We start from the raw sequence: 27,595 nt of genomic DNA, 5'->3' as shown, positions 1-27,595 counted from the left end.
GTAATGTTGAATTTCTTAACTCCTATAATTAGCTGTTAGTATTATAGCTAAACATTAGCTGTATGCCACTGATGGCAAAAAATAAGGAATTTTTTCTAGATACATTATTTGCTATGGGTTTTTGTTTTTAATCTCTTATGTTATCTTTTGGTATTCTAGATTGCCAGATTATATTTGGTTTCTGATGTTTTGTATAATTCTTCAGCCAAAGTTGCCAATGCTTCATATTATAGAAAATTGTAAGTATAATGGTGTAAGATGATATTCCTGAAATAAAACATTAAGGGTAAGGAATTCAGAGAAGAGGATTTTTTTGGTTAATTGATAGTTTCAGTGATAAGAAATAATTTGTATTTCTTCTTAGTTTAATAGAGTTTTCTAAAAAATTGGGTTGCATTCATTAAACCACTTTAAGCTAAATGTTTGGAAAGTTTTCATACCAGTTTCTTGATAAATTACAACAAATAAGGGTTAAAAAACTTTATTGCATATTTAGCCACTTGTGTAGTAAATAAACTGAAACAAATAAAAATAATGGCAAACATAAGGGAAGAGACCAAAGATAGAATATAAACTGTTTATAGAATCTATGTTCTCTTTTGATCATTTTGTAGTTCACAGTGATTGTTTTCCTAGTTAATAGGAAATTATGTTGCTCTATTGTAATTAACATATAATTATTCTTCAGAATTTGTGTTTGGTGTTTATTTTATGAATCAGGGATACTTTCCTCTAAGAGCTGATTCTGAAATGAAATTTGGAGATGTGGATCCTAACCTTAGTTGTTATTAGGTTTTTCTTTTTCTTTTTCTTTTTCTTTTGCCTTGGACAAGTCACTTTTCCTAGCATGAAGAGATCAGTTTAGGTAGCATAAAGTATCCAAAATGTAGTTTCTTGTTAATCGAAGAAGCTAATTCTTTGCAGGAGAATAACTCAGAATAAAGAGTTCAGTTACAGTTTTAAGAGTTTAGGTACCTAGTTCTTTATTTTTAAAGAATTACTTGATTAATTTATTTATACTTTTTTTTAAGTTCAGGAGACGTTTTCATTGGATAGCATGCTGAAGTAGATAGAGGTTTTTAAATAAACTCTGTTAAATATGTATTATTTGAATTTCAGTTTTGAAACAAAGTTATGTCAGATATTTTCAGACCTCAATGCTACCTATCGTACAATTCAAGGCCATTTACAGTCTGAAAACTTTAAGGTATGTTTATTGTTTTTTTTTCCCTAGTGTGAAATGTGGTAGGGGCTGGCAAGCACATTGGAGGGCTAGAAAAGTACATAGGACAAGTATAAGACATAACATGAATCTTTCAGAAATTATTGCTTTAAAATTTACTGCCATTTCATCTTCAGTACCAAAAAGCCTGAAAGTTTGAAATATGTAGTGTTATTTTGTTGGGTGTTTTAGTTTGAAGTCTTACATTTAAATGTTTTACATACTAGTTTTTGCACAAAAAATCGTTCAGAACATCACTTGTTTTGTAATGGTATATATAATTAGACTGGAGTAGAAACACAATTTAGTTATTCATGTTTAGAAGATACATTTAGTTACTTTTTATTATCTCTTAGCTGTAGACCAATGTTAAGAAAAGCTAAACAAAGTACCTTGCATATAATGGAATAAATAGATACTGCTTTCATGAGACGAAGAATTCTATTAATGAAATTTTTATTTTATTTTATTTTATTTTTTTTTTAAGATTTTATTTATCCATCTGACAGAGAGAAATCACAAGTAGACAGAGAGGCAGGCAGAGAGAGAGAGAGGGAAGCAGGCTCCCTCTGAGCAGAGAGCCCGATGTGGGACTCGATCCCAGGACTCCGAGATCATGACCTGAGCCGAAGGCAGCGGCTCAACCCACTGAGCCACCCAGGCGCCCCTTAATGAAATTTTTAGACTGGGAAGAGATGCCTAATGACTCCACCATTTAGAGAATTTAAACAACTCCTTTTAAAAATTTTTTGACCTTAAATTTTGACCATAAATCAGAGCTTATAGAAAAGTTCAGGGATGGGACAGAGGAAAAGTCTTAGCGAGAATCAGGAAAGTACATCATTGGACCATAAAAGAATTTGGGTCAGAACTACCTTAGTACCAATTTTAATAAATTTCTAAGTTATTATTCCCAGATGGGGCCTCTTGTACCACTAGTGGTAGGGGACATTGATCTTAGGTGGTCAGGAACAAAAGAGTTATTGTTGCTTTCTCGTTATATTTATTTCTGATTTTATTCCCATTTAGTTAGAAGGTGACTTTGTGATTTTTTAAAAATATGATAGTTATTTTCTATCCAGGATGTTGGTTTAAAGGAAAATTCAGCAAATTGTCATGGCTCTTCTCATGAGATGAAGTTTGAGACGTGTTTTCCTAATTAATAATTTGTTGTCTCTTTCCTACTTATTTAGCAACGGGTAATGACCTGCTTCAGAGCATGGGAGGATTGGGCAATTTATCCAGAACCATTTTTGATCAAACTACAAAATATTTTCTTAGGACTTGTAAATATTATTGAAGAAAAGGAAACAGAGGTATGTACTCAGTGTCTTTGTTTGATTATTTTAGCATTTATTTCTGGAGATGCTATGGGGGTGTGGTATGTTATGGATGTAACATTTCTTTATGAAAAATAACTACTGTTTATCACTAACTTGTGGATTTTTGTTTCTGGAATTGCTAGAGCCTGAAAGATGGAATGATGTATATAGGAATTCTGTTTTGTGACCTTATGTGAAAACTGGGTGACTGGGTTTCTTTCCCCTAATACCTGCATTTTTTTTTTTTTTTAAATTGAAGTATAGTTGACATTCAGTGTTCTATTAGCTTCAGATGTATAGCATAGTGATTCAGCAGTTCTGTACATTATTTGATGCTCATCATGATAAGGTTACCATACAGTGTTATTACAGTATTGTTGACTGTTCCGCATGCTGTTTTTTAAAATCTCTGTGATTTATTTGCTTTGTTACAGGAGTTTGTATATCTTAATCCTCTTCACCTATTTTGCTCCCTTCTGACAACTACCAGTTCTCTGTGTTTAAGAGTCAGGTTTTTTTTTTGTTTTTTGTTTTGGTCTGCTTGTTTTGGTTTTTAGATTCCATGTATAAGTGAAATCATACTGTCTTTCTCTGATATATTTCATTTAGCATAATACCTTCTAGGTCCATCTCTGTTGTCACAAATGGCAAGAATCCATTCTTTTTGATGATAATGATTTGTGTATGTGTGTGTACATCACATCTGATCCATTCATCTATCAGTAGACACTCGGGTTATCTTTATATCTTGGCTATTATTATAAATAATGCTGAAATAAAAATCAAGGTGCATGTATTTTTTTGAATTAGTGTTTTTGTTTTATTTGGGTAGATACCCACCAGTGGAATTATTGGGCCATATAGTATTTCTGTTCTCAGTTTTTTGAGGAATCTGCCTACTATCTTCCATAGTGGTTGCATCAGTTTACATTCTCACCAATAAACCGTACATGATGGTTCCCTTTTCTCCACATCCTTGCCAACCCTGTTATTTCTTTTCTTTCTGATACTAGCCATTCTGGTTTGAGGTGATACATCTTTTTGTGGTTTTGATATGCATTTCCTTGATAATTAGGGATTTTGAGCCTCCTTTCATGTGTCTGTTGACAATCTCTGTTGTCTTTTGAAAAAATGTGTGCTCAGCTTCTTCACCCATTTGTTTATCAGATTATTTGTTTTATTTTGGTGTTGAGTTGTATAAGTTCTTTATGTATTTTGGATATTAACCCCTTATTGGGTATATCATTCGCAAGCATCATCTCCCTTTGGTAGCTTGCCTCTTTTTTGTTTTGTTGATAGCTTCCTTTTCTGTGCAAAAGCTTTGTTTTGGTATAGTCCCAGTAGTTGACAAATTAGTATGAGAAGAGCGAAGAACCACATGGTCCTCTCACTTGATGCAGAAAAAGTGTTTGACAAAATCCAGCATCCGTTCCTGATTAAAACGCTTCAAAGTGTAGGGATAGAGGGAACATTCCTGAACTTCGTCAAATCTATCTATGAAAGACCCACAGCAAATATCATCCTCAATGGGAAAAAGCTTGCAGCCTTCCCGTTGAGATCAGGAACAAGACAAGGAAAGGATGCCCACTTTCACCACTCTTGTTCAACATAGTATTAGAAGTCCTAGCAACAGCAATCAGACAACAAAGAGAAGTAAAAGGTATCCAAATTGGCAATGAAGAAGTCAAACTCTCTCTCTTCGCAGATGACATGATTCTTTATATGGAAAACCCAAAAGACTCCACCCCCAAACTTCTAGAACTCATACAGCAATTCAGCAACGTGGCAGGATACAAAGTCAATGGACAGAAATCAGAGGCTTTGTTATACACTAACAGTGAAAATACAGAAAGGGAAATTAGAGAATCGATTCCATTTACTAGAGCACCAAGAACCTGGGAATAAACCTAACCAAAGAGGTAAAGGATCTGTACTCGAGGAACTACAGAACACTCATGAAAGAAATTGAAGAAGACACAAAAAGATGGAAGACCATTCCATGCTTTTGGATCGGAAGAATAAACATTGTTAAAATGTCTATACTGCCTAGAGCAATCTATACTTTTAATGCCATTCCGATAAAAATTCCACCGGTATTCTTCAAAGAGCTGGAGCAAATAATCCAAAAATTTGTATGGAATCAGAAGAGACCCTGAATTGCTAAGGAAATGTTGAAAAACAAAAATAAAACTGGGGGCATCACGTGACCTGATTTTAAGCTTTATTATAAAGCTGTGATCACCAAGACAGCATGGTACTGGCATAAAAACAGACACATAGACCAGTGGAACCAAGTAGAGAGCCCAGATATGGACCCTCAACTCTATGGTCAATTAATCTTCGACAAAACAGGAAAAAATATACAGTGGGAAAAAAGACAGTCTCTTCAATGAATGGTGCTGGGAAAACTGGACAGCTATATATAGAAGAATGAAACTCAACCATTCTCTTACACCGTACACAAAGATAAACTCAAAATGGATAAAAGACCTCAATGTGAGACAGGAATCCATCAGAATCCTAGTGGAGAACATAGGCAGTAATCTCTTCGATATCAGCCACAGTAACTAACTTCTTTCAAGATATGTCTCCAAAGGCAAAGGAAACAAAAGCGAAAATAAACTTTTGGGACTTCATCAGAATCAAAAACCAGTAGTTGATTTTCACTTTTGTTTACCTTGCTTGGGGAGACATATCCATAAATACATTGCTAAGGCCGGTGCCCCAGAGATTATTGCCTGTGTTCCATGGTTTCAGGTCTTAAATTTAGGTATTTAATCCATTTTGAGTTGACTTTTGTGTATGGTGTATGAAAGTGGTTCGGTTTTGTTTTGTTTTGTTCTGTTTTTTGCATTGTATCTATTCAGTATTCTCAGGTTCATTTGTTGAAGAGACTGTCTTTTCCTCATTGAATGTTCTTGTCTCCTTTGTGGTTGACTAATTGACCATCTAGGTGTGGGTTTACTTCTGGGTATTTATCCTGTTCTATTGATCTGTGCATCTGTTTTTTGTGCCAGTACCATCTTCCCTTTTTTTTTTTTTAAAGATTTTATTTTAGAGAGCAAAGAGCATGAGCAGGGGGAGGAGCAAAGGGAGAGAGACAAACAAACTCCCTGCTGAGCATGGAGCCTGATGCCAGGCTTAGTCCCACAATCACAATCTGAACTAAAACCTAGAGTCAGACGCTTAACTGCCTGAGCAACCCAGGCACCCCAATACCATCTTGATTTGGTTACTATAGCTTTGTATATCTTGAAATCTGGGATTGTGATACCTCCACCTTGTTCTTATATTGCTGCGGCTATTTGAGGTCTTTTGTGGTTCCATACGAATTTTAGGATTATTCTAGTTCTGTGAAAAATGCTATTGGGTTTTTTTTTTTTTTTTTAAAGATTTTATTTATTTATTTGACACAGAGAGAGAGCACAAGCAGGGGGAGCAGCAGGCAGAGGGAGAAGAGGGAGAAGCAGGCTCCCAGCTGAGCAGGGAGCTGGATGTGGGACTCAGTTCCAGGACTCCGGGATAATGACCCGAGATGAAGGCAGCAGCCCAACCAATTGAGCCACCCAGGCCTCCAATGCTCTTGGTTTTTTGATAGAGATTACATTGCATCTGTAGATTGAAATCACCTGGAAAGCCACCTGGCCCTAGACTTTTGTTTGTTTGGAGGCTTTTGATTGCTGATTCCAGTTTCGGAAGATTGTATGTTTTAGGAAGTTATCCATTTCTTCTCTGTTGTCCAGTTTGTTGGCAGATGATTTTTTGTTCCATAATGCTTTGGTTATAATGCTTTGATTTCTTTGGTGTTGGTTGTTACTTCTGCTTCATTTCTGATTTTATTTATTTGAGTCCTTTCTTTTTTCTAGATGAATAGCTAAAGGTTTATCAGTTTTATCTTTTCTAAGAACTGGCACTTGGGTTAATTGATTTTTTAAATTTTTCTTTTTGTTTCTGTTTTATTTCTACTCATCTTTATTCTTCCTACTAGCTTGGGCTTTGTTTTTCCTTTTCCAATTCTTTCACATGTAAGGTTAGATAGTATATTTGAGACTTTTCTTTGTTTATTTGAGGTAGGCCTGTATTGATACAAACTTCCCTCTTCAAACTGCCTTTGCTATGTCCTAAAGATTTTGAACTTTTTTTTTTTTTTTTAATTTTCATTTGGTCTCCATGTATTGATTTCTATCGACTGGTGTTTTATTTAATGACATGAAAAGATAATGTATTAGTAGAAAAAAGAAGTGGTAGAGCATTGTATACAGCACGATTTAATTTTATTAAAGTAGCTATATAAATAAATATGTACATGAAGAGATGTACCACAATGATAGCAGATTCTGTTCATCGTGATTCTGTTGGCTTTTCACGTCCTCAGTATTTCGTGAATCCTTTATATTCATTTCTACCATCCTAATCCAATTGTATTTTCACTGTCACCCCTACAAGATCCTCCTAATTGGCCCCCCTATTCCAAGCACATGGGCCTCATTTCAGTTTCTTATATACGTTTCCTTCTACCATAGACCTTTGTAAATTTTCCTCCCTTTCTCTGAAACATTTCCTGTTTATCTGAGATCCTTCAGATGTCAGTTAAGCATAACCGCATTGAGCCTTCTCAGACCTCTTAGGTGAAACATACTTATCGCACACTTGAATAGTATGATATACTTCTTTGTTGTAGCGGTCACCGTAATGGTTCTTTGCATATTGTGATAATATATATGCCTGCCTCTCCCCGCCCGCCCCCGCAAAAAATATTCTAGTAAGCCCTGTTATAGGAATGACCAAGGGAACAAACTCATTTTTGCTCATCATTGTATCTCAGTCCCTTACATGGTGTACCTGGTTTCAGTAAACACTTGATAGATATTTCATAAATAATGAAAGAATGACTGCTTCTTTGTCAGGAGGATAAATCATATCCTAGATATGTCCTCACTTTGTACCTGGGAATGTAAGTATCCAGCTGGTTGGTTTGTATTGGATTGCAAATTAATCTTTTTTTAAAAAAGTTTTTATTAACATATAATGTATTATTAGTCCCAGGGGTACAGGTCTGTGAATCGCCAGGTTTACACATTTCACAGCACTCACCATAGCACATACCTTCCCCAGTGTCCATAACCCAACCACCCTCTCCCTACCCTCCCACCACAACCCTCAGTTTGTTTTGTGAGATTAAGAGTCTGTTACGGTTTGTCTCCCTCCCAATCCCATCTTGTTTCATTTATTCTTTCCCTACCCCACAACCCCCCCATGTTGCCTCTCAGCTTCTTCATATTGTAAATTAATCTTATAGCAATATGACTAGTAAGCAAAGGAAAACGTTAACAATGGTGTGTATGTTTCTGTAGGATGTACCAGATGACCTTGATGGCGCCCCCATTGAGGAAGAGCTTGATGGTGCACCTCTAGAAGATGTGGATGGAATTCCTATTGATGCTACTCCCATTGATGATCTTGATGGGGTCCCTATAAAGAGCCTTGATGATGATCTTGATGGAGTGCCTTGTAAGTTCAGATTTCAAACTGATGATCTAATAAGTTGGATTCCAAAACTCTTTAATTTCCACACATGTCGATGAAGTTTAAGTTGTCATTATTTTTTTCTGTCTCTTATTTCTGACTTTTCAAAATTCAAATACCCAATAATACATTTGACCAGGAAGACTGTAGGCAAAATCTTGTGCTCAGTTTTATTTATCATCCCAGATTCCTTGTTTCGTCAGTTCTCTTTTTGTTCATAGTTTATGGGTTCAGTTTTCCTAGTTGCCTAAAATCATTTTTGGAAATAGGAAGTGTACACAGTCTTTAGTACATTTGAATGACATGAAAAGATTGAACAATGTGGGAATTGTATAGTTTAAACAGTAATTAGGTAGAGATAATAAAGATTTTTTTTTTAATGCCACAACTTCTCCATTTGCTTGAAATCATAATAACTTGTATATTCTGAATTGACACATAACATGTTCAAAATTTGGTCATTAGTCATAATTCTTGACACTAACATTATTAGTCCATGTGTGGCCTTATTTTACTTTTCAGTAATATAGTGAATGCTCATGAACTATTTAGTCATCCCCTAGTTGTCAGGGTTAATGTCTTATCTTTCCTCAATAGTGGATGCAACTGAGGACTCAAAGAAGAATGAGCCCATATTTAAAGTTGCCCCATCAAAATGGGAAGCTGTAGATGAATCTGAATTGGAAGCACAGGGTGAGTAAAAAGGACAATAAATACTAGGTTTAAAAAATTGAATACTTAAAATTATTAGAGTGTGGGTTTTTGGTTTTGTTTTGTTTTTGTTTTTTTTTGTATTTTATAATGTTTCAACCTTAAGACCCACAGTTATTTATTTTATGTCTAGTGGTTTAGTTTTCATTATGGTTGCTGTTACAATTTTCTTAGATCTTTTAGTTTGGATGTTTTGGGAGTAATCAGAGAAATCACTAAAACCTTTCAGTTAAGGCATTTCAATAGAAAATGTAGATGGGAGGTAATACCTACTTAGAAATTTATTTAGAGGTCACTTTAGAGAAACCAGGCTTTGATCTTCCTGTAATGCTTGACTTATTAGTTGCAGTTTAGACCTGCTTTTCATACTTACTTTGGACATGTGTCCTTAGTATTTATATCTGTAATTATTAATATTTGTAGGTTCTAATGAAATAAATGTTACCACCTAGCACAAAAATAAGAATGATAACTTTGTCACTTCATGAATTTGAGTAAAATTATAGCCTAGGTGTGAGGAAAGAAAGAAATTTATCACATAGAAAAGGCTATTCAAAGAATAGATAATTGTAGATAACTTTTTACAAACTTATATAAACTTCCAATTCTAATGCTTCTGTAATATAAACTTTCAATTCTAAAGTTTCAATTCTAAAACTTTTCAATTTTGCCCTTATGTGCTACTGCAAAAATGCTAATTTACCTTTTGGAATTACACCCTTTTTTTTCCTTCCACTCAGCTGTAACAACTTCTAAATGGGAGTTATTTGACCAGCATGAAGAATCAGAAGAAGAAGAAAATCAAAAGTAAGAAACATACTTAGTTTCTTATTGCATATATGCTCCCTTTTTAATTAAGAGATATGCTTGAAATAACAGTGAAGAGGACAACTTCACTTTTAAACTTGTTGAGAGGATCATTTTTAGTTGTCATTGTTTTTTTAGTGAGAAGAGCTTTTGGCTTCTGGTCTTGATGGATCTGGTTTCACTTTGTTTCTGAGTTGATTTTTCTATTGTAGGTATATATATTCTCAGTTGGTAGTTACTAAATGGTCAACTGCATTTATTTCAAATCTTTGTCATCAGGTATTGTTTTGACTCCACAAAAAGTGATTTTTAAAATGTGAATGGGAAAGTTATTATTTAAATTGTACATTGCTAAGCATTGCATTATGGCCATTCTGTTATTTATATGTAAACATGTTAAAAGAACTAAGAATAACTAACAGAAAAAAAGCTTTCCTTTAACATGTAGAAAAATTTTGCTCTTGGGTAATCACCCCAGGATTGTTTTTGTATTAACATTGAATGTGACTCTAGGAATACTGCTCCCAGTTTCTCCTGGCATGTTTGTCTTGGTAGTTTTTATGTAGAACTTGACACCTTTTTAAAGTCATTGCAAGGAAGTTGATTTTATTTTTTATTTTATTTTATTTTTAAGATTTTATTTATTTATTTGACAGAGAGAGATCACAAGTAGATGGAGAGGCAGGCAGAGAGAGAGAGGGAAGCTCTCTGCTGAGCAGAGAGCCCGATGTGGGACTCGATCCCAGGACCCTGAGATAATGACCTGAGCCAAAGGCAGCGGCTTAATCCACTGAGCCACCCAGGTGCCCCAGAAGTTGATTTTATTAAATAGAACAGATAACCTCAAGAACACAAAGCAGAAGTTTCAATTAAAAAGAAAATTTTTTTTTTTAAAAATGATTCTCAAAATGAAGAGTGAACAAAGGAGAAAGTCTGTTTTGTGTCCCAGCACACTTTAGGTATTTGTATGGATTCAGAAAGTGGGTATTAGTAGCATTTAGATTGTTAAGGAAATATGATTGATCAGCATATGTGGGAGCACAGTTGATATGCTGAGGAAAACTTCGCAACAGTGATGTCTTTCCAGAAATATTGGGATTATCAGAACTAGTCAGCAGTGATGGTGACAAAATATTTACAAAATGTAGATGTGGTTTCTTGTTGGAAGTACCTTTCTAGGTCTGTTTAGTAGGAGTACAGGAATTGAGACAGGCCAGTTTGCTTTAAAATAATGCTTTAACCTTTTTTTTAATGTCTGTAATACATCATTATTAACATCTCACCATTGTAGCATCACTGGTGTAAAATAATTATGTGTATTTATGAGATAATTATTTAATTTAGGGGGAAGGAAGGGTAGAAAAGGCCATTGGATATTTCTTCAGTTTGTTTTATTTCTAAAAGTTTTAACTTTTTTTTTTTTTTTTTTTGCATAAATTTGATATTTAAAGTTTGGAATGTGACTGCATTTTAGTGTTGACAGAATAATCATGTTTATACAGCAAGGCCTGGATCACAGGAAATAAAATTTTAATTTTGATTTTTCATAAGAGCTCCAAGTCACAATAACAAAAATAATTTTATGAAAGTACAAAGCAAGGAAAAGACTTTTTTTCCCATACACGTTTTTGGTCCTTGAAATTTTCTTATGCATCACTACTGCTCTCTAGTGGCTGAATCCAAAATGCCATTTTGAAACTATTAATTAATTTTTTATGGCAGAAAAGTGATTAAAAGAAAACATAGCCCTACTGTTGTTTTGTAGAAAACTTCCAAGTAGTAACTTAATTTCATTTATAGTGAATTCTGTATGGTTTTATAGACTTGAATTTGCATTTCTTTAAAAGAGTAAGATGAAACTATGTTGAGATCTGAACCAAGCACTGGTAACTAAGAGCTAAAGTCAAAGCCAATGAGAACAGACTGCTTGGGCCCTGAAAAATTAAAATAGCAATTGTAAAATAAATACATATTTCAGGTTGTGAAGTGTAGCTTACTTTGAAAGTAAATAATGTGGTTAATGTGTGGTGTCTTGCCATCTAGATCCTTTCTCTGTCTACATAAAACATGCATAACTATTTTATTTATTTATTTATTTATTTATATTTTTAAGGATTTTATTTATTTTTTTGACAGAGATACAGGGAGAGAGAGGGAACACAAGCAGGGGGCGTGGGAGAGGGAGAAGCAGGCTCCTCGCTGAGCAGGGAGCCTAATATGGGGCTCGATCCCAGGACCCTGGGATCATCATGACCTTAGCCAAAGGCATATCCTTAATGACAGAGCCACCCAGGCACCCCCATGTATATCTATTTTAAGCATGAATGATATAATGTATACTGCACATACTATTCTCTGACCCCATTTTTTACTTAAGTGTCATGGGCATTTTTCTTTGTCAATCCATATAGTTATTGCTCTGTATTTGTCTGTAATTGAAAGCATTCAGGTAAATGTTGAAGGATGTTTTAAGGAATATTTGAATTTGCAAAAAAATTGCTGAAAATTTGTAAATAACAGGCTGGAATTGGTTAAGTAATTTCCATTGCTTAGATACCACAATTTAATTGTGTCTCGTCCTTTTTGAGTGCCCCTTTCTGGAATAATCACAGCAAACCTCTGTATTTACACATACACAGGCCTATAGTTTAGCCATTTAAAAGCATCTGAAACACTTATAAAGCATTTATGCACCATAAAACAAGAAATTCTTATGTTTAAAAAAATTAACTAAAAACTGCATTTAGGAAGTTTCTGACAAATTAATGAGAAGTGTTAAGTTAAAGATTTATTTCCAAAAAGGATATTGGTTTTTTAGAAATAGTTTCCTTTTACTGTTTTCTTTAAGTATTATAGTGAGTTGTATCTTTATGTGGTACTAATGATTTGTGGGGCTCTTAGAGTAAAAAGTTTGTAAAACATTTTAGTTATGTTCAGGAAAGGACATTTGGGTAAGGTATTACAAAGCTAGTAGCATAGTCTTAATACCAAATTTCTGATTCTGAATTGCGAGCACTTTCTTTTTATCTGCCTTCCTTACATTTTCCTTGTCATTCTGTGAGTTCTGTTATCAGTCTTTCAAATTATTTTTATCTAGAACAAATTTGGTTGTAACTACTTTCATATTATTATGAATAGCTTTAAATATATACTGAAAGGACCCCTGCTTATATGTCATAATCAATATTGTTTATAAAAGGAATTTTGTTTGTATATACATAAACATTCTGAGTTTGTGTGTGGATGACATGTCTTGCCCAGATTTGACATATATGTACACAACAAAGCCCTGTCCCAGAGCATACAGCTTTTTTGGGCCCCTTCAATTGTGTTTCAAGAACATTTTTACCAGTCTCTGTTCAGCAGTGAGGACCAACTTTGCACATAGTTGCTTGCCTATCTGTTTCCACTATATTGTTTGTGAAGGGTAGATTATTTTCTTCTTTGTATCTTTACCCTTGGCAATCACTTAGTTTTTCATTTTCTTCTTGGCTGATGTAGAACCAGTACAGTTTTCAAAATCAACTCTGACATGAGTACTAATGTGTGATAATATTTAAAATTTATACTTTGCTTTATTTCTAGGGTTATGTGCTAATCAGATAAGGTCTTTACATGGTACATTATTTCATAGTTAACTGTGTGACACAAACTCATGTATTTTCCATTGTATAGCCTCTGCTGAAGAAAAGGTAAATCCATTTGGCTTTTTTAGTGTTAGGCTTCCCAAACTCATGCTTAACTGGAAAATTTGGGGAATCATTGCCTGATGATTCATTTCACTTAACACTGCAAGAAAAGTTTGTCGCAGAATGAAAGGCACACAGATAACATTTAACACACACAGAATTTTTTTAAATGATTATGCTGAAGCTAAAAATTTTTATGTGGAATAAACCCAAGAGTTTTATAAAATTGTAGTATTTGGTAAAATATTTTCTAGAAATGTTTTAGTGATGAATTGGCCTCTTAACGTTTTGTTAACATTATTTACAGGTTGAGACAGTGAAAAATAAAAAAGCCAGACTGTAAAATGTAACATTTTTTTCCTGCCTTAACATATGATATATTCTGTTTATTTCCAGTCAAGAAGAAGAAAGTGAAGATGAAGAAGATACTCAAAGTTCCAAATCAGAAGAACATCATTTGTACTCTAATCCAATCAAAGAAGAAATGACTGAGTCCAAGTTCTCTAAGTACTCTGAAATGAGTGAGGAAAAACGAGCTAAACTTCGTGAAATTGAAGTTAGTATGGCAATGAGGTTGAAACTATGCTTTACTGGCCGCCTTTCTCTATTCCACCAACCTAGGTTCCCTCTAGGCATCATTCCTTTGTATACTATGTTCTCTGTGCCTGGAAACCTTCATACCACCTGACTTACTGTAGGCCTCTTGGTTCAAGCATCCCTTCTCTCCTGCTATCCTTTTTTTTACACTTCAGCATTTGCTTACTTCTCCCTATTTATTTCTCTTGTGATTTTACGTGTATTGTGGTGTGTGTTTATTTAATTTTGTATTCTTAGCTTGCTTGTTTAATGTCTCTATCCCTGACAAGGCTGTGATTTACGTGAGGGGAAAGGGCTGTGGCGCTTGTCTGTTCATCATCATAAATCTAGTGCCTGGCACAGAGGAGATCCTTTTAAGATATTGATTCTTCCGGGCGCCTGGGTGGCTCAGTGGGTTAAGCCACTGCCTTCGGCTCAGGTCATGATCTCAGGGTCCTGGGATTGAGGCCCGCATTGGGCTCTCTGCTCAGCAAGGAGCCTGCTTCCTCCTCCCTCTCTGCCTGCCTCTCTGCCTGCTTGTGATCTCTCTCTGTCAAATAAATAAATAAAATCTTTAAAAAAAAAAAAAAGATATTGATTCTTCCAATGAGTACATTACATTTGGCATTATGAAGTCCATAACGTTTGAGTGCACATAGTATGTAACAAGGAAAAGAGAGGTTTTCTGGCACATTCAAATTATGTGATCATTTTAAGTATCTGCATCCTTTTGGGGTGGGGAGAGTAGACATTAAGTGGGACTTAACAGTAAGACAGGGGAAAACTTACGACAATGAGTCCGAACAATCTCAAGCAGATTTTTCCCTCCTTCAATACCCTCTCCTTTTTTAATGCCTTTTTTATTACCAAAACTAGTCAGACATCTCAGAGAAGGATGGGTGTTGTAATGGGAACCTTTCCTCATTCCTTGCCCCAAGGAGATGAAACATTCCCAGTAAACGCTGGTGTAGCACTCAGCCCAGAGTCTCAGAAGTGTATATGAGAGTGTATTTTTAATTCTTTATCCGTTAATTTAACTAACAGTATCTCTTGCATGCCTACTGTGTATCAGCACTATTCCTCTTAATACTTTATAATATCTGCCATAGTGGTTTCCTTGTTTCCAGTTCTCTAATACTGTTGCACTGGTACAAGTTTTTGCCAAACTCTTTCTTGGATATCACCAAGCCAGAATGTTAACAGGGAAAGTATTTTGTTTTAACCTACACGGAATGAGTATACTGTGTATTATAAGTGAAGAGGAGAGATTTTCAGAGTTAACATGTTGATTCATTTTTCCTGGGATGTAATTATATACATTCCTTATAAATTTTTTAGGGGCAGAAATGTATCAATGAAAGTATTCTACCTGTGGGTTTTCTCCAAGCTGCACATGCCCCTTCTTAACTTTCAGAACGCTTCCCAACCTTACTGAACTCTGCTTTGCTGGAGTTGAATAAAAATATATTTTCTTGATAGTGAAGTTACCCCTTTTAAATGCCAAAACTGTTGGATAGTTTTTAAACACTCCTATTTCCTTATTGGCTTAAATTGGAGAAGAAAGCCACATAATTTACTTTTTGGTAACTTGGATGACTTTTATGAACATTATTATTTCCACACTGTATCTGTCTCTGTGTGTGTGTGTGTGTGTTTACATGCATCCATTTCCATACTTCTGTGCTCTTTGATTGTCTGGCCTTTCCGTTGTTACATACTCTGATTGTTTCTCCTATTCATGTAGTGCCTACTTCTCACAATTTACTGCCCTTTTTTGAGATTTAAGTTGTGAACCACATCCCTAATTTTAAAATCTAGGTCTTGGCTTCATTTTAGAGTTATCTAATTTTTCTCCATTGTTTAAGATTTAGTTGTATGGAATAAAGATTCACAACTGGTGGCAAATTTGAACTAGAACTCAGGGTTCATGAGATTTATTCCTGTCCTCTTTCTGCCCCTAAATTTGATCCAGGATCTGTGTGCTTTCTACCTCCACCTCCAGCATCCTCTAAGTTCTTATGCTTTTCAACTTACATGACCTTCCTTAGTTCAATAAGGATATATATATATAAGGTCATTATTATAGTGTTATATGTTGTTATATTACTATAAATTACTGTAACAAAATTATATATTGTAGTTTTTCTTTTTGAAAACTCTTTTCAAATATATTGTAATAAAGTTGTCTATAGCTGAGCATTTTTAAGTTTTTATTTAAATTCCAGTTAGATAACACACAGTGTAGTATTCGTTTCAGGCACACAGTGCAGTAATTCAGCCGTGCCATACCAGCTGGTGCTCATCACAGGTGTACTCCTTAATCCCCATCACCTATTTCACCCATCCCTGCCTCCCTCCTCCCCTCTGATAACTGTCGGTTTGTCAATTTGTTCTCTGTGGTTAAGAGTCTGTTTCTTAGTTTGCGTCTCTCTCCCTTCCCCCTGGCTTTGTTCATTTGTTTTGTTTCTTAGATTCTATATATGAATGAAAACATATGGTATTCGTCTTTGACTGGTTTCAGTTATATAGCTGAACATTTTTTAGCATGGGATTAATAAAACCAAAGAATTTGTGTTATAAAATACTGACATTCTTCACAAAGCACTTAGAAAACATGCAGGCATAGAGTATTACTGGTGTTGGCTAGAAGGAAGTACTTAATCTTTCAGATAACTGCTTAGAGCCTGACCTATGTTGGAGTTGTCTTTTCTTATTCTGTTTGCATCCCCACTTCTAACAACAAGGTTGGAGGTGTGGAACGCTTGGGTTGGTTGGTGGTGTGGGGGGCTATCTTCTTTGTTGTTGGAGCAGAAAGACCTTTTTTTTTTGCCTTGGTCCCAGAGGAAAAAGTGGGTAGTTGAGTTGGAAGGTGAACCTTGTTGCTGTCCCAGGGCAACAGGGAGATAAGTAGCTGGCATTCAAGCCATTACCTGTGCTGTTCTTATTTGAGTTGGGACCTTTTGTCACCTGTTTTCTGAGTGCCCCGGACTTGTGTTTGTTCCTCAGTTAGGCCACATGAGCAGGTACTATAAGGATTTTATAATGATTTTTAAAAAGATTTTTAAGGAATGCCTTTCATTCTCCAAAGTAGCACTCGGGTCTGTTTGACCTTTGGGTGCTTAACTCTTAAACTGATTTGTCGCAAATGCATTCTGTAGAACGGAGTCACTTTAGTCATAGGAGGCTACACACAGTGGTGAGGTGAGACATTTACATTTCTTCCCCCTTTCCCCTCTCTCTTACCCTTATGTCTTCCGTGTTTTAAAATGTAGTCCTCATTAAAACAACAAAACGCAAAGATTTTTTTAAGCATTTTGAAAATGGCAGGAACTTGAAATCTCTGATTATAAACGACCCTTAATTATAGAAGTGGAAGGAGAAAAAGGGCAAAAATTGGGAAATGTATGAGAAATGTTCATGAAGTCAAAAATCGTGAAAGTAACACTTTGAATGGAAGAAAGTTTTTGTAACTTGTTGCCATTCTGTTGGAAAACTTCATATGTAGTGTGTGTGTGTGGGGGGGAGAAACCTAAAACAAATGAGGTCTTGTTTCCAAATAAAAATGAAACATTTATAATAACATTTAGTCCATTTAAAGGACCTATCAGTGCTTAATAAAATAGGTCAAGATGTTTGCATATATAGTAATTCTGTTAGACAAGAATGTTTCCTTCCCCTCTTTGAGTGAAACAAGGTGGACAGGTTTGGTACTATAACTCAGTGGATCTGTATGTGCTTTCTGTGTCCACCTCCAACATCCTCTGAGTTCTCATGCATTTCATCTTACTTGTTCTCCCTTAGTTCAGTAAAGATGTATATATATATCTTTAGATTATAATTTAAATATATATTTTTATAATACGTATTAATATAATTATGTTTATATTAATATAACAGATAATAAAGTATATATTTATATATGTAACATAAGTGAACCTATAGAGAATGTGTATTAACATACAATATGTATTAAAATAAAATACATAATACTTGTGCAAACAGTGGTGAATAGTTTTGTACGAATAGTTCTGAGCTCATATGGATAAATGATAAACAGAATTGGAAGATTTTCTAATCTTTTTTTATTAGTATGTGCTCTATATTTCTATTGTGGTTTAACCTTTTCTTAATGTCTTGATGTTCAGTGATTGCACTATACTGTAAATAGAGTGAAACCTTCAAACTCTACAGCTCTGTGTTTGGTCCTACGTGAACTATAAAGAATGCTGCTTAAAAAAAAAAAAAAATTGTTATGTATCTTGTGTTGTGCCTGCTGTCCTATCTTGTTGAAAGTAGGTTGTGCTTAGCAGCCTTGCCTTTCACATTTGGAGATCCAGATAGCAAATTCATTATCATTGTGCTGAGGTAATAAGTAGATTCTTAATAGTAGTTCATGGGTTTTTGAGTCATCTCATGTGGCTGTATAGAGAGCACGTGGGCCCACATGTGATCACTTGATTTCTGCATGGCTGAGCTCTCTAACAAGTGGCTTTCAGATAAGGGAACTTTATGTTGGTGTTATATTTTTGACTGAGTTCTAATCAGTTACTACTTTGTGCTGTGTTTATGTTTTTTTCTTTTTACACACATATTTCAAAGGAAAAACATTTTTTTGAGAAGTAAAGCACTAAAAAAACTATAGTGATGAAAAGATTTATTTTAAAATATCTTCTTTCACAGCTCAAAGTTATGAAGTTTCAGGATGAATTGGAATCTGGAAAAAGACCTAAAAAACCAGGCCAAAGCTTTCAGGAGCAAGTAGAACATTACAGAGATAAACTTCTTCAACGAGTAAGGAATAAGTATATTCAATAATATGCATTTTCCAAAGTTAACTTGTTTGACTACTAGGATATTGGTATATTGGTATAGTTAAGGAAATGTATATCTTAGATTACATCCTTTCATGTGTAAATGCTGAATACTGATAGACAGGAACATTTGAAATTTGATGTTTTGCAATTATTTCAACTTGGAAAAGAGTCTCAGGGCAACAGCACACTACTTTGTTCTGGATATGCTACCTGTGAACTAGAAAATCTGCTAAGAGCATGCTTTTAAAACTGGAAGACAGTATATTATGAAACTTCAACGTTTGTGACAGTGAAATGCCAGCAACCCTCAGCAGTGGCACAAAGACAAAGATGGAATTAGTTTGGGAAGTTGATTTAGGACTCCTTTTCCATTGTTTCCAAAGAGGGACACCAAGTAGTAGAATACCTCATCAGTGAATTCTAATCCTTGAATTCTTTTTTTTTTTTTTTATTTTAAAGATTTTTATTTATTTATTTGACAGAGAGAAATCACAAGTAGGCAGAGAGGCAGGCAGAGAGAGAGAGAGAGGAGGAAGCAGGCTCCCTGCTGAGCAGTGAGCCCGATGCGGGACTCGATCCCAGGACCCTGAGATCATGACCTGAGCCGAAGGCAGCGGCTTAACCACTGAGCCACCCAGGCGTCCCTAATCCTTGAATTCTTTATGCGTAAAAAATATGTGGCTATATACAGAGAATTTAGAACGCATGTTAATTGTTGAAAGAACCCTGGAATTTTATTGGGACTGCTATTAATTTTTACCTGTATCTTGACTATCATTACAAAAAGACTAGAGAGAGAGAGAGATAAGAACAAGCTAGAACAGAATTAGACTCACTAAAGCTATTGATGGCAGAGGACTGGTGATGGGAGCAGCAGTGTATCAGATAGCTTTGGTGCTGCACACACCTGTGTGGTCTTGGTGCCCCCCTTCCCTGTGTGCCTTCACTATGTGCTCCTAGGCAAGTCGCTGAGGCCTGCTTTTCTCTGCGAAACTAGATCAATAGCCCCAGTTTTGTAGGATTGTGAGATAATAGCTAACTCTTTTATAGGATTAAATTGTTTAAAATATTTTAAGTATTTTACCTAGTTTGATTCCTATAAAATTATTAATTAGGAAAATAGTTCCTACAGATCACCAGAGGAAGATGGCATCCCCTGCATTACTTTTAAATCTGTACTCTAAATCTTACATTTCAAAAAAAGAAAAATGACATTTTTCAAAGGTGTATCTGTACTCCCTGAGTCTTTAGAGTTGGTGGCAGGTATTTGATCTGCATGGAAGACTAAACCTTGAGATACTCACTGGTCCTGATGATTGTAATGCATGTAATAATATTTTAATCTCTTTGCATTCCATGGTTGTAACTGGAGAGGAGGATGTGTTTCTTGAAGGTATATACCAAGGGTCAGGAGACTCATCACCTCACAGGCCATCACCTCATTTTAAATAAGCTTATTAGAACATAGAACATGTGCCTTAACTTATGTATTATCGATAGTGGATTTTGGACTGTTATGAGAGAGTTGAATCCAGGGACAGAAAATGTATGTGACCCACAGAGCAGAAAGTATTTACTATCTGGTTGTTGTTAAGAGTATTTCTGTTTGCAGCGTCTGCTATAGGCTGTTTATCAGCAACCAGGTAGCTTTCTTGATGCATATAAATCATAGAGAAATTAAATTCCTATTAATGAAGAGCTAAGTTGGCTTTATGGGTTTATTTTCTGTAGCCACTCCCTTAATTATCAATAGAAATAATTTCAGCTGAGAAGTGGTGATTGTAGCAGTGGGAAAAAGCAGATAGGTCATCTTTCTGGTTTTTATAATTGTATAGTCATGTAGTCAGTTTGCACTTTTATAAATTAGGTTGTAAAATTTCCATTAAAAGTGATACCTGTTATTAATAAGATTTTCTTAAGGACGATTATTGGGAATAACTATTTTTCTTTTCAGCCTATTGCTTTGGAGAGAGCTCTCAGATTAAATCAACTTGTTACAGAATCACAACTATTTTATTGTAGTTTAAGATAGAAGGGGCAGTATATTGTTGGCATTTTCCTTTTTTTTTTTTTTTTTTAAGTGGAGGGACAAAGGAAGTAGTTAAGAATCCTTCTCTAGAGCTTGGACTCAAATCCTGACTTCACCATCCAGTGTGACTATGAAATGGTACTTAACCTTTCTGAGTCTCATTTTTCATCTCTTGAATGAGGATATTAGTAATATGCCTAGGGATGTTTTGAAGTATTACATGCAATGTTATATGGAAAGTTGTTTAGTAATTATTTGGTCTATGGTAGGGACTCAGTAACTGGTCAGTATAAGTAGAAGAAATAACTAGTTTTCCTGGAAGAGTAGGTATTTTTTTTTTTTAAATGGCATTATACCTTCAGTAGTGATTTAAAAAGTGAAACATTATTGCATAAATGAGATTAACTCAGATTGGTATTTTTTAAAGACTAAATATTCTTTCTTTAAAAAAAATAAAACAGGAGAAAGAGAAAGAATTAGAAAGAGAACGAGAAAGAGATAAAAAGGATAAAGAAAAATTGGAATCTCGATCCAAAGACAAGAAGGAAAAAGATGAATGTACTCCAACAAGGAAAGAAAGGTATATATTTCTCATTTAATGCCTGTATTGCTTTTTGAACACTACATCAAAAACTAATGATATATACTATATGTTGGCTAATTGAACATAAGAAAAAAAATAAATGACATTACTATGTGCCTTCTCTCCCCACCCCGCCCCCGCCCCCCCCCCCCCAATAAATTAAGTTCTGGGATGATACTTCATTTTGTCATGTTTTCATCACTGATGCCAACAAACTTGAAAAGTATTTTTTTCATGATAAACATGTTTGGCTCCTGCCTGTAGGAGGCAGAATTAACTGAGAAATGGGGCAGTTAGTTGGCACTTGGCTTGGTTAATTAGGACATAATCCCATTGCATGGTTCAAATGGTACCTTAGCCTTAGTTAAGTGCAAGAATTCAGTTACCATATTAGGTATCAACCCTAAGGTTTAAGTAACTAAACAGGCTTGCTACATCTTCCTTGTTGCCTCTAGTATAAGCTTTTCTTCTGTGCTGTGCTGAGGCTGCTACCTTTGTGAACTTGAGTCTCCCAGTCCTGTCTAAATGGAGTTTGTGTGCATAGGCCATAAGTACTCACTCCTCACTTTGTCTTCGTTCTAATCAAAATAATTTTCTCTTTTAGTTTTTATTTTACTTTCACAGTTCCCAAATCTCTCGTTTAATAGAGAAAATTGCTTTAGTTAACTGAGATTTTCCTAATATCCAAGTGAATGCAAATAAATTTATTCTGGCTTAGTTACTCTACAGATAATTACAAATAACATAGTATTTATAAAATACTATAATACTATTATACTATAATACTGTTGTAAAATAAAGTACAAATAAAATAGTATACTGATTGGCTAAATGCTAAATATACCACTTGTTTGTCTGGTTTTTATTATTTTGATATACTTTCAGATTTATAGAAAAGTTACAAAGATAATGTAAAGAATTCCCAGATATCCTTCACCCACATTCTCCAACAAATGTTGAAATAGTTCTACTTTTGTTTAAAATTTTCTCCCTTCCTTTCCCTCCTCCTAGTCATTTAAGAGCAACTTGCCAACATGATGCCCCATTTTCTTACATAACCACAATCAAAGTTTCAAGTTTGGAGGATTAACATTAAAACAAATACTATTATCTAACCAGAGACTTTAATGAAATTTTATCCATTGTCCCAGTCTCGTATAGCAAAAGAAACTCCAATTTAGTTGAAATCAGTTTTTGTTTTGATTAAACTGTCTTTGAGACTTTCTTGTTCTTTATAAAGGGCTTTGAATGTTGTTGGAAAATAACATTAACAAGGTTAGTGAAAATAGTGTAAACTGATAGGAATTAATAGCTAATTCAGTAGAAGGAAAATGAATACCTGATCCTTTACTCACTTATGGAATATTTTGGGGGCTTTGTTCCTTAGGAAGAGGCGACACAGCACATCCCCTAGCCCATCTCGCAGTAGCAGTGGTAGACGAGTGAAATCCCCTTCACCCAAATCGGAGCGATCAGAGCGTTCAGAAAGATCTCATAAAGAGAGCTCACGATCCAGGTCATCTCACAAAGATTCTCCTAGAGATGTTAGCAAAAAGGCCAAAAGGTAAATGCAAGTTATTTTTTTGTAATATTTCAAATGCCAGTTTCCTTGTCATTTTTACCAGCTTTTGAAAATAATTTGGCTGGCAGCCATTTTTTAAAAGGGCTTTAGAAAACCAGAGAAGTACACTTCCATTTTAGATTATTCCTTCCCACCTCCCCACCCCAGTCTCCTCATGACTAAAGCACAAGAAGGCTTCCAACAAGTAAAGACCAGCCAAGAATTTTAAACATTATATCCAGTGTTTTCTGTGGACTAGGGGGAGCTGCTTTACTTCTCATTCTGTTCTTCAGTTTCTATAGAATATTCTTTGATTTTGTCAAGGTTGAAAGCAAAATACATTACCTCCTCCCTCCTGCCCCTGCATCTTATTAGCAAGTTCTTGGGTAGATGTTTGTGGAAATAAATACCCTTCTTCAGTGGGTAATTTAAATGTGTGTTATATACTTTTTTTTTCCTTGTAGTTCCAGAAAACTGGTTAAGAAATGTTTTATTCATTTGGTGCTATATATTGGAATTTTCCTGAGAACTAAAACTGCTTTATAGCCTAAAAATTTATTTTTGTGACCATTTTTAGTAAAATTTTTGTAAAAGATAAGTTTTTCCTTTTCTAAATGGCGCTTGCACATATATAAAAAGCACATTTATTTGTTTTGGTAATCTTCATGAACTGCACTTACAGAATTATGGTATCTTAAAAGATTCCCTTGAAAGATACGTAGTAGTTGGTGCTTTTTCCTTCAGGAAGATAGGCTGCTACACTGTTGTGTTGAAAAAAATTTTGTGAATGATCTTAGATGCCGTTTTGAACTTTACCTTGTAGAAGAGGTTTGGATTAGGGGTATATCAATAACCTGTGGAGCTTGTTAAAAATGCAAATTCCCAGTCCTTACTTCTTGGGATTTTGATTAAATAGAGTAGTGGTAGGACTCAGGAATGAGTCTTTTTTAAGTAAGCACACCACTGATTGATGCAGTGCACAGAAGGTATAAAATTGTGTGTGTGTGTATATAAAGTAGGCAAAGTATAAATTTGGGAAATTTTACAGCCTTTTTTATTTCTGACTTTCATTGTGCTCTGTTTAAGATCATTTTAGATAATTAAAGGATGGTCCATTTTGATCATATAAGTATTTTTGATAAATTGTTTCTGTTTGTTTCCTCAGATCACCATCTGGTTCGAGGACACCTAAAAGGTCTAGGCGATCACGGTCTAGATCCCCTAAAAAGTCAGGGAAGAAATCCAGATCCCAGTCCCGATCTCCACACAGGTCTCATAAAAAGTCAAAGAAAAACAAACACTGACATAAATTTTTAAGATGCTGTCACTTATTGGAAATGCAATTTTGTTTTGTGCCTGAATGGTCTGTTTTTTTAAAAAAAAAAATAACAAAAAATCAAATGAAAGAGCATTCCTGGATTTTTTGTTTATTTGTTTGTGAATGCATGTGTAAACTCATGAGTAACTGCATCTGTAGACCTGTCCTTGTTTTATATTGTATAAATTACTTTCGTTGTGGCTGTTTCTGAAGATGAAATTTTTATTGTGCTAATGAATTTCATCAGAAATGTGTATAATGGATCTGCTGGCAGTAGTAGTATTTTGTTTTAGGATGTTGTGACTTAGCAAAAATAATACAGATGTCTTCCCCCCTTTTGTAGCTTTGACAATTTGAATTAGATTTCAAATAAAATCTGAACAGAAAACTATAATGTTGTTTTTTTGCCCTATTGGTGACATCAAGTCCCTTAAAGTCCTATTAAGTGAGTTTAGCACTTCTGTTGTGTTTCTTATACTTAAAGCACTTTATAAGCTCCATTGTTCAAGTAGCTAAAGTTTTATATTTACTAAGATAACTATCAAAATTAAGAGACCTGAGATTCCTATTTGGTAGGTTTGCCAACCAACTTCTTCGGTAAGGCTATCTTGGGTAATACTAGTACCCAGAGATCAAAAAACTAAGGAAAGGTGGCATGGTCTTTTTGTTAATGGAATGCCTGGCTGGAATATTTTTTCTTTTATCAAAGAAGCAATATGATTTCAGTGTACTCAGTCTATGTCCTGAGCAACTATTTATTTTAGGAAAAATTAACTCTCCATCTTTTGGTTTCATCTTCTATCATGAAAGAAGTTTATTTATAAAATAAATTTTCTAATAAGAGTTGGCCATAGAAGTTTTTTGTATGATAATTGCCCTTTTATAGCCCTGTGTAGGTTATCTTTCAAACACTGGTATCAGTATATTTCTACAAAGTTCTATTTAAAGCACCTTAGTTGTTTTTTTTGTTTGTTTTTTAAGAATTGAGTTTTAGCTTTACCTTTAAGTAAAGCTTAAAAGTAAAATAGTTTTCAGGAAACTTAACATCCAGTGGTTTGTAAATTCAAGGTGCAAAAAGTTGATTTAAACAATTTGCAGAGTTAAATCTGTTACACAGTGGGAATAAAATTGCTGCAGTATGAGAACGAAATAAAACTTGTATAATGTTGATCATAATATTGCTACAATATAATGTAATAAAGGGTTATGTAGTCTTGAACTGACACTACTACTATTTGTGAATCTTTCAGTTTTTCTGGACACGTTATGCAGTGGTTTTGATGTTTTGGTTTTTCCCCCTTAATAGCATAGAAAGCCATTCTAATAATGGATTGTTTTGAGTTACCTTTTTAAAACTATATTTTCAAGTTGTTTTATTTAATGTTGCCTAGTTATAAAATAAAATAAGCTGCACTGATGATGTGGGAAGTAGGTATATTAGCTGGTGGTGAGGTGTGCTATTTCCAAACTGGGCAAACCTACAGCAGCTTTATAAATGAGCCAATCCTGTTATTGGACTGAATGGTTCTTACCAACATGCAATATTGCTTCAAGGTTATTCCCTTATTGTTCACTCTTTTGTTTGTTCATGATGTTAGGGAATGTTAATTCCTAAATGTTGCTTAGAATAATTAAATGTGAACATTTGGTGCTGGTTTTTAAAAACCTACAGATACAGCCATTTTTAAAGGTTTTTAAAAACCTACAGATATAGCCATTTTTCAAGTGTTTTTTTCCTCCCCTGTTGCTAGCCTGGGGGGAGGAAATTTTATATATACCTTTCTTTGCAAAAAAATAAATAAATAAATAAATAACAATAATGTTGAGTTCCTGGTGATTTGGGCATTCCATAATTAGTTGGTATCTAATATAGGCTTAGACATAATAATGGCAGGTAATGATTTTTGTGATCAAATTACAAGGAATGCTTATTTCTCTCTCAAAAAACTATCCTGAAGAAGGAGGAGTGATTAGAAATTGTTAGGTCAGTTTTGGGTACTTATTTGTAGTATTTTTCCTACTGCAGTGGAATTAGCAGTTCTTTTAATGTGGATCCAGGTACAAGGAATATCTTAAGGAGGATTAGATTGGCTTCCTTTGGGGTGGGTGGGTGGGGATTGCTTAGGCTTGATAGAGTATGTGTTCTGTAAAGTTTACTAATGTGTGTATTAGATTGTATTGGATTTTTTTTTTTCTGGAATTGCAAATGGTTATTTCCAATTTTACTTAGAAAATATCTAGAATAAGCCTGTTTAATTCTTCATGGATTCTATGAAAGTTTAACAAGATCAGAAATTGGTTAATTCTAAGGACGGAGATACTTTACCATTTTTTAAAAAAATAGCGTATTCATGTTTCACATCTAAAGAGCACTCTTCATTAGATAGCAGAATTTTTTCAGGTTGACTAAAATGTTCATAGGATAACTTTCTAGTTATAGGAAATAACCTGGTCCAGCTCTGTAGTAGACAGTTTTGCTCTATCATAGCTACGAGTAAGAGGAAATCCTTGGTTACCTACTCTTTTCACAAAGAGTGTGGCTTAAACTCTTTCCCCTCTGTCCTAACATTTAAACACAGGGATTTCTTACTAGGTTAATACTATTTAATCTCCTCCTACACTGAGAGAAAGTAAATAAATGGTGGTCTATTTCTTACCAAAGAGAGACCTATGATTGAAAAGGATCATGTTTGTGTATCTTTTCTGTGACATTGTATTTCCTTATTCCCATTAGTTAAGCATATGGGCATTTCTAAACTGTAATATGTTGAGAAGGTAAAAAATTAAAGAACTAAAACAACAAAAAGCCCTGACCCAAAAGAATGCTTTTATGATGCTCAGAATATTCTTGGCTTTTCTGCTAAAGTTTGCAGAAATTACTAGACACTGACCTAATTTTTCTTTATTGCAGACCATTCCTGTGAGCTAACCCTGAGACTTTTATCCCAATTAAAGAATCTTAGAAGAAATACTTGCTTAAGACTTCTGTATTTTTCCCCCAGATTTTAATAGTCTTGAAAATATTTTTAAGAGGTTCCAACCATGATTTAATTTATTAGCTGTGTTCTACACATTTGCCTTTGCGATCACATAAATTCTGACTTTATGTGGCCGTGATAATTGCCTATCATTATGATTATTAAAAAATAAGAGCAAATAAATCCCTGTATTGCCAAAGTGGCTTAAGCTGTTCTGATGACCACAACAGTGTGATCTCTTCAACAGCGAAGGTTGTTTTTTTTTTTAAATAAATAGTACATTTACAAAATTTGAGCTTTTTTCTTTGTCGTTTTCCTTGTATACTTTCATGGAAAAGCAAATTACAGAAAATTCAGTCCAGATAGTAACGAAGACACTAGTTAGTCTAAGTTGAAAAGAACACATGACTGTAAAAGCTCACATAGTGCTTGGTTTCTTCCTATTTCACATGCAGGTTT

At 34.5% G+C, this 27,595-nt stretch overlaps 1 protein-coding gene across 4 annotated transcripts in view; it reads left to right on the top strand.

Moving 5' to 3' along the window:
- Positions 1-25,377, top strand: part of U2SURP (U2 snRNP associated SURP domain containing) — a 54,975-nt gene extending 29,598 nt beyond the window's left edge. For 3 of the 4 annotated variants that reach the window (XM_059163850.1, XM_059163849.1, XM_059163852.1), the window contains 11 exons: positions 160-239; positions 1,120-1,207; positions 2,416-2,538; positions 7,899-8,055; positions 8,668-8,763; positions 9,522-9,588; positions 13,674-13,833; positions 18,534-18,644; positions 21,158-21,276; positions 22,667-22,843; positions 24,006-25,377. In XM_059163850.1, coding sequence (XP_059019833.1) covers positions 160-239; positions 1,120-1,207; positions 2,416-2,538; positions 7,899-8,055; positions 8,668-8,763; positions 9,522-9,588; positions 13,674-13,833; positions 18,534-18,644; positions 21,158-21,276; positions 22,667-22,843; positions 24,006-24,144 — 1,317 coding nt within the window. In that variant the 3' untranslated portion in view covers positions 24,145-25,377. The remainder of the gene's footprint in view (positions 1-159; positions 240-1,119; positions 1,208-2,415; positions 2,539-7,898; positions 8,056-8,667; positions 8,764-9,521; positions 9,589-13,673; positions 13,834-18,533; positions 18,645-21,157; positions 21,277-22,666; positions 22,844-24,005) is intronic. The other variant, XM_059163851.1, reaches the window with a different exon arrangement.
- The last annotated feature ends 2,218 nt before the right edge of the window (positions 25,378-27,595 follow it).

Source organism: Mustela lutreola, chromosome 2, assembly GCF_030435805.1.
Source record: "Mustela lutreola isolate mMusLut2 chromosome 2, mMusLut2.pri, whole genome shotgun sequence".
NCBI lineage: Eukaryota > Metazoa > Chordata > Mammalia > Carnivora > Mustelidae > Mustela > Mustela lutreola.
This window is presented reverse-complemented; position numbering and strand designations above follow the sequence as displayed.